General features: G+C 33.3%; 1 protein-coding gene across 1 annotated transcript; it reads left to right on the top strand.

Moving 5' to 3' along the window:
- Positions 1-338: 338 nt before the first annotated feature.
- On the top strand, positions 339-3,741 carry LOC111913261 (root phototropism protein 3). Its single transcript, XM_023908977.3, has 4 exons — positions 339-725; positions 835-904; positions 1,026-2,252; positions 2,990-3,741. Exons 1-4 carry the CDS (start codon positions 625-627, stop codon positions 3,518-3,520), a joined length of 1,929 nt encoding a protein of 642 aa, XP_023764745.1. The 5' UTR covers positions 339-624; the 3' UTR covers positions 3,521-3,741.
- The last annotated feature ends 4,701 nt before the right edge of the window (positions 3,742-8,442 follow it).

Genomic DNA, 8,442 nt, shown 5'->3' with positions numbered 1-8,442 from the left:
TTGTGAATCTGAATATCGTGTAATGACAAATTTGGCAGCTGAAATCATTTGGATAACTCACCTTCTACAAAAATTACATGCTTTACCCCCGATCCTTGACACTTCTATATGACAATTGTAGTGCTCTGTTTCTCAATCAAAATCCAATCTCTCACAATCGGGTTAAGCATATTGAGTTGGATTATCATTTCATTCGTTAACTTGTTTCTATTTGTCTTTTCATGTACCTATGTTTATTTTAGACTTTTCATGTGCTTTGTCTTCTCTATTTATTTGTACATTGTATTTATTTTATACAGAATTACAGAACATACTCTTCTCTAAAGAGTTTTAATATACAAGATCCAGAAGCCCGTTCATAAATTAAAAATAAATAAATAAATAAAAAGAAGAAGAAAAAGATCCACAAATTCTGATCACTTTAACACGTTAATATCCAAAATATCAATCATCAAAATAAATCTATCTGGTCTCTCCCAAAACAGCGTATAATCTTGAAATTGCATATAAATCCCACATTTCTATGACAGAGTCATATGGGGTTTTCCATTTTTGATCATTCTTGATTATTTATATATCCTCTCTTCTTCGACTACCATCACTTTCTACTTTTCAGGTCTCATCATGTGGGATTCAGACGTAGGTGCAAGAAACTACGATAATCGAGTTCTTAGTGGCAGGCATAGTGTCCAAACTGACAAGTTCGAACAAAGAGGTCAATCTTGGTATGGATCACATAATCCTACTTTCATCGATCTCTTTTAGTCAAACTTATACTTCAACTTTTATGGTTGATCAAATTATCATATCTTATTGTTCTTCTTATCAACACAGGTATGCCATCACTGATATCCCAAGCGATTTGTTGATTCAAGTTGGTGAAATTAGCTTCAATTTGCACAAGGTAGTGGCTTTACAAATGTCAAACCATCTGGATTCTCATGAATTTAAATATATTTATTTGTGTGCAACTGATAATTAACTCTACTACTGGTTTCTGTGCGTGTTTGCTTCAAATTCTCAAGTGTCAGCTGCTTTCAAAAAGTGGAAGAATGAACAGGATCATACATGAATCAAGAGAAGTCGACATAAAGAAGGTGATTCTAGATGAGTTACCCGGTGGGATAGAGGCTTTTGAGTTAGTAGCAAAGTTCTGCTACGGAGCCGTCGTTAAACTGACCGCCACCATCATCACCGGCCTCCGGTGTGCTGCTGAATACCTTGAGATGACGGAGGATCTCGAAGAAGGAAATTTGATTTTAAAAACTGAAGCTTTTATCAACTATGTGGTATTGTCTTCATGGAAAGATTCAATCTCCGTGCTTAAAAGTTGCGAAGAATTCTCTCCATGGGCCGAAAACCTCCAGATTGTAAGGCGGTGTAGCGAATCGGTAGCTTGGAAAACCTCCTCCGACCCTAAATATGTACGGTGGCAGTACACCGGAAAACACAATAACGATTCGAGCCCAAGTACGGACCAGGTTCTTTCTGATTGGTGGTGCGAAGATGTTTCGGTTCTTAGAATTGATCATTTTGTTCGTGTGATCACTGCGATTAAAGTAAAAGGAATGAAATGCGAATTGGTTGGATCTGCGATCATGCATTACGCCATGAAATGGCTTCCGGGGATGATCAAAGAGGGTTCATCTGGTTCAGTCGAAGAAGGCACTGGTAGCAGCAATGGCGTTGCATCAAGTAACAGAGGCGGGCTGCATATGATCATAGCAATGAGCAAAGGCGATCACTCATCGAGTCCAGAAGGAAATCGTCAAAGAACGATCATTGAGAGCCTGATTAGCATAATCCCATCAGAAAACGATAGCGTCTCGTGTAGCTTTCTTCTTCGTTTATTAAGAATCGCGACCATGGTTAATGTGGCACCGGCTTTGGTTACAGAACTGGAGAAACGAGTTGGGATGCAGCTCGAAGAGGCTACAATGGCGGATCTTCTGATTCCTTCTTATAACAGAAGTGAGACTATGTACGATGTCGATCTTGTTCAGCGAATTTTGGAGAATTTTTTGATTCAAGAACAGATGGAAATCTCGAGCCCTGGGGAACCGATGATGAGGAAAAGTTATGACATGAATGCGAAGATGAGAGTTGCTAAGCTTGTTGATGGTTATCTTTCGGAGGTTTCGAGGGATAAAAACCTATCGTTGACCAAGTTTCATGTTCTGGCTGAGGCGTTACCGGAATCAGCTAGAAGTTGCGACGATGGCATATATCGTGCGATTGATTCGTATCTGAAGGTACTGTCTCGTCTTTTTCATTTTGGTAGCACGTAACATTAGAAATTTCCAGACAGGAGAATCCAAATCAAAACTACCTACTTTTGATAATAATAATTGTTGTCAGCGTTTGGATAAAACGCAGATAAATTTGACATTTTGAATTGTTTGGTTGGCTATTCGAATATTTCGATGACTTTTTAACAAAAGCTTATTATTATTTTGAATTTTACCATTTATAAAATAAATTTTGCATATTCTAAAAAGAACCGAACAAAAACTATTTATATATTTATATTTTTGTTTTTAATACACATCTTTTAATTATTTAATAATCTATAAAATTATATTTCTAAATAGATTAGAAAATATTACCCATTAAAAACCTTAATACATACTTCTCAAAAAAAATTGTAAAATATTAAATTTTAATAGTTATTCTTAAATTTTAATTTACAACTAAACAATTTATTTTTATTTTACAGTCGATTAATATTCAAGTTATATATTTTTTAAATATTTTTGTTTTTTAAACAACCAAATTATGAAATCCGATCTAGTTGAGTTGAATTGTAATTGGTTGGATCGAATCCGATTTAAATTTAATTTGGACTATTTAGGTCTTTTGATTTTTTTCATAAATCCAAATATACTTTTTTTCTTTCAATTATTTGGTAATTTTATTTTTCATAAAAGCTATAGTTGGCTATCAAACGTTTGGTCTGCTAAAACCATCTTACAGTTTGATAAATTTTCAGGCTCATCCAATGCTCTCAGAACATGAACGAAGAAGGCTATGTCGAGTCATGGATTGTCAAAAGCTCTCGAAGGACGCATGCATGCATGCTGCTCAAAACGAGAGGCTTCCACTCCGAGTTGCAGTCCAAGTCATATTCTCGGAGCAGATGAAGATTAGCAACACAATAGCTAGAGATACTCATGAGCTACACTACCAACCAATCATTGAAAACCGAAAAACTTTACTTGAAGAAACACCACAGTCATTTCAAGATGGATGGGCAATGGCTAAGAAGGACATTGACACACTCAAATTTGATTTAGAAACCGTGAAAACAAAGTATGTAGAGCTTCAACACGAGATGGAGAGTCTACAAAGCCGATATGATAAGGTAGCAAAGTTGAAACAACAATCGACATGGTTGAATGGATGGAAGAAATTAAGCAAAATTACAAAAATTTCGACCTTTGAGAACATGGGAAGTGGGTCTCAACGCAACAGTGAACAGCTTGTAAAGACACCAAGAAGACGAAGGTATTCGATTTCTTGAAGTTAAACACGATCTCTTCTTTTGTGGCCCAAGAATCCTATCACAAATGTGTCGTTAACAATGATTATTGTGACATGTTTGTTTAAGTTACTGATCATTTATTTGTTTACCAATCAAGGCAAATTATTACGATTATGAAAATATGGCATTGTATTGGATGTGATTGTACTTATTGCATTTGTCTCGGAAATATGGAGACATAAATGATTATACTTTTAAAATAGTTAGATATATTATTATATGAGAAAATTACAAAATAGCCAATTTCCTTAATTACTTTGTAGAAAATAGCCAAAAAACCCAACATTACAAAAATAACCATCAAAATCGCAGATGGATTAAGCCCACTTTATGTAAGGAAGAACTTTGTGAGAGTTAGTTTAGAGAGAGAATTATTACAAACACACTTGTACTCTTTCTAAAAACTAATGAAAGGTTAAACGACTTATTTACTCTTGCGTTCTTCGTGTTCATGGTTCTTGAATGATTCACTCGATCTTATCAATTCTACATATGTCATCATGATTGACACCACTACCATTGGTATCGGAGCAAGATTCTTTCAATTATTTTCTGATTTTCTCGTGTTTCAAAAGGTTTGAATTGATTTTCCCGATTCAAAAATATTCCACACTTTTGATTTAGAAAATCTTATCTAATCAATTGATTTGATTCGATTATGCATCTCGTTTGACAAATCGAGTGTTCTGTGATCTTTTTCTGAAAGATTTATCCATTAAATTCCATTTTCTCAAGCTTTTCATCATCTTTTTTCGTACATCAATGGCGAACTTCAACATCAACAAGGTGACTAGTTTCTCTCGTCTTCTCAATTCTTCAACCAAAATTTCGATGCTAATTCGTAAATATTACAAGCAACGGGCAAATAGAATGGAAGATTATCTCAATGGGATTGAAGAAGATCTTTGGCACTGTATTACCAGTGGAAACTATCGTCCAGGGAGGCTAGAACAGATATGAACAGCTGGTTAAACTACTGATGTTTCACTACAAGCAGATAAACAAAAGGCAAATGATAAGAAATGTTTGTGTGAACTTCACGGTGCTAGTCCACCGGTGGTTTACAATTATGTTCGTGGTTACATAACAACAAAAGAGATTTGGGATACTTTGAAAGAGAAGTATCAAGGAAGTGAGAAGGCAATAAAAAGTTCTGTAAAGCAGTGTTTGCTTGAATTAGGTTAATTCAAGCAGAAGGAAAATAAGACCATTGAACTGCATTATGATCGTCTAAATGAATTAATCTTCAAATGCAGTCGTTATGGAGTTAATTGTTCGACTCTTGAGTACAATCTTACTTTCTTAATGGGACTTTGAAAGGAGTGGAGGAACATTAGTTTGATGATCAAGACACAATAGAGCTTCGACAATTATTCACTGGGAGATCTCTATAATGTTCTAAAAGCTCATGAATGTGAGATTAACTAGAAAAACAGCCTTTTACGACGCTCATTGCGCGTCGTAAAAGGCTCAGACGACGCGCAAATGCGCGTCAAGGAAGGCCCTGTCATAAAGAGAGACGACGCACTTTTGCGCGTCGTCTATAGATGACACGCTTTTACGACGCTCATTTACGACGCGCGTTTACGACACAGAATGTGTATCAAGGAAGGCCCTGTCATAAAGGAAGACAACACACATTCGCATGTCGTAACCTTACGACGCGCGTGTTAATGACATGCAATGCGTATCAAGAAAGCCCCTATCAAGAAAGGTCATGTCATAAATGAAGATGACACACATTTTTGCGTATCATAATTTTAAATGTTTAAAAAAATATTATTTATAGATTTACTAATTTTCAAATTAAATAATACATTAAAAATCTCATAATACAAAATAAAATACCATAAATAACAAAGATAATTCATTTCACTAATATGTCAAATACAAATAATTATTCCAAAAGTGAGTAAATGTTATAAAAAATGAACTCATTTATATACAATTGCATCATCTAGCTTACTATGTGCCAACAACTCTCTATGTGTTTACTTTTGCTTGAGTCTCGTTTCCTCCAAAGCTTCTAGCCATGCCAAAATATGATATCTTGAGTCTCGTATGAATAGATCGCGCGCAATAGGTCTAGCTTCTATCATTCCAAATAATTCCAATGTTGGTCTCTATACAAGCCAATAATTTGAGAACTTAATTTTACCATTATTTTATAATTAATCAATAAGAAAACAATAAATACCTTCTGCCATATATGAAAGAGAACAAGATAAACAAGATCAGTATCGCCACTTTCAGTTGCCTTAGTTAGGGCTGTATCTTCTTCCCCAATGCCTAGTAACAAAGGAACCTGGAAAACTGCTAATTTCCTCCTGCTAGTCTGATCTGCATGAGCATCAACTGCAGCATAAGAAATGCTTCTGCACAATTTTAACTGAAAAATCCCAAAAAGTTAGCCGTTGACATTTTTTAGTGTACTTTAATCCTATAAAACTTTGAACAAACCTTATCAAGTATGATATATCCTGATAACCACTTCATGCAGAATAAGCCTAAAAAAGAATCAATCCACCAATCAAAACTTGTAAGCTTTTTTAAGTTTCAAGCTCCATATTTCAAGTACGTTGCTATTTTCTACAATTTGATGAAATAACACTTACAAGACAGCCTTGTTCTTGTTGATGATCAAATTTTCAAAAATAAAAATAAAAACCCTTTCATAACTGTTACTATTTCATGTTGTGGAAGAAAGCCAATTGTAAACAGGTTACAACAACAAAGATATCATGTAATATAACACAACATTGATCTGCATGCATTTACACACTAAAACATTATTCTAACCTCTATTATGGTTTTGTTTTGTATTGTAAGATGGATATGCCACCCCAAGACCTGCAAATTTGAATCATGCAACCTTTAGATTCATATAAACATGATGAGTTAACACTATTACAAAAAATTAGCATTTATTGGTAAGAAAAATTGGACACACCATAAGATAATTTCCATACAAACACTTTAAATGATGAGTTAACACTATTACAAAAAAATTAGCATTTATTGGTAATACTGAAAAAAAAATTAACATACCGGGTATTTTGGTCAGAACCTTGATTTAGCCATGATGTATATGAGATGTAATGGCTGAAATAGATATTAAGTCAAAGACATAAACATAACTTCACAAGATTAGACATTAAGTCATAAAGAGAGGTATTTTGGTCAAATTTAACATATGGGGTATTTTAGTCAATACCTTGGTTTAGCCTTGATGCATAAGATAGAAGGGATGAAATATGCCTAAAGTTAATAGACAAAACCTATACTAATAGAATAATCAGTCCAAAAATATACACAAACACTTGCACACACTTACACACTTACACATACTCACATATCTTTAAATAAGATCTAATTATGACCTTATATCTCTATTTATTTTTATTTTTCTGGGATAAAATATTAGTTTTCTTATCACTAGCTAGTTTTCTTTTCGCTAATTACCACAGGTGCTTACAGAAATTCTTCAAATTTATTTTTATTTTTCAGGGTTATAATATTAGTTTTCTTATCACTAGTTTTCTTATATATATATATATATATATATATATATATATATATATATATATATATATATATATATATATATATATATTACCTCCAATGGCTTTAGTAGCATCCTTAAGGCTCCCAGAAAAGTATTGTTGTAGAACACTTTAACTAACATTCTTCTCTGGTGTATTTCGTTTTTATATATGATTGTCTCCTTGATCCACCAACCATCTTCAAGTCAACACAAAATTTAAGTCAACATATATATATATATATATATATATATATATATATATATATATATATATATATATATATATATATATATATATATATATATATATAATTCAAAAAGTAGTATTACCTGATCAGGTGGACGAGGTCCAATCCTAACATCAACAGGTTCTATGCCATTAACAGAAACTTGATCACCAGGAATCAAACCCCCCTCAACTATTCTGATGTCCAGCTGGAAAGTGCTTCTGATCCTGCCTATTACATATATCAGGTATCTAATATTAAAGACTGTTTTGCCCTTGGGTAATTTATGAAAAATATAATTGAATGAAGATTAATGAATTGGGTTGTTGCAGACATTGAAAGATTTGAGGGCCATTAATTTGAGGGCCAATGATGACAACAACATAAGGCCATAAATCAAAACTTAGCAGTGATTTTGAGGTAGTCGGATGACACACCCATCGGTAGTAGCTGAATCCTAAGATTTGATTTTTACAGGTCAAGAGAGCAGCAAGAGTGCGATCAATATGTGTACCACGATCCAGCAAAGATATATTGGATATATATCCGTGTCAATTATTTTTCAATAATCTTACTTAGTAATATTGAAATTTTGATGTGGAGTTGTTTTTATAAAAATAAAATAAAATAAAGTTTAATAACATAAACAAAAAAATCTAAAAGGAGTTGTTCACTTTCAAGATCAAATCTCACTCATTTTATCCATTTATTTATTTCAATTCATATGTTAGTAGTTTAGAAGTGAACCATTCAAGATTATTCATCATTGCTAGTGTTTAACCATAATGAGAATCGTTCCATTTTTCCTCAATGTTCAAACAAGAAATAGAGGGACAAAATGACAAAATTACCCTTGTGTGTTAACTGTTAAGCATGTGCATACTCTTAAAGGGACCATATCCAAAACCATAGGAAACATAAAGCAAAAAACAAAGTCTAACATACAAACAATAGATATTTTCATGGGTGGAAAGATGAAGCAGAAAAAGTTGAAATAAAAGAAGAGTTATGTGATTAAGGAAGCGGTGGAGATGGTGGTGTTGTGGTGGTGGTTAATGGTTTAATTTATCTGATTTTTTCCTACATTTAGGTTTAATTAATGAGAGAAATCAATACCTTAAATTACAGAA

Source organism: Lactuca sativa, chromosome 5 (assembly GCF_002870075.4).
Source record: "Lactuca sativa cultivar Salinas chromosome 5, Lsat_Salinas_v11, whole genome shotgun sequence".
Taxonomy (NCBI): Eukaryota; Viridiplantae; Streptophyta; class Magnoliopsida; order Asterales; family Asteraceae; genus Lactuca; species Lactuca sativa.
This window is presented reverse-complemented; position numbering and strand designations above follow the sequence as displayed.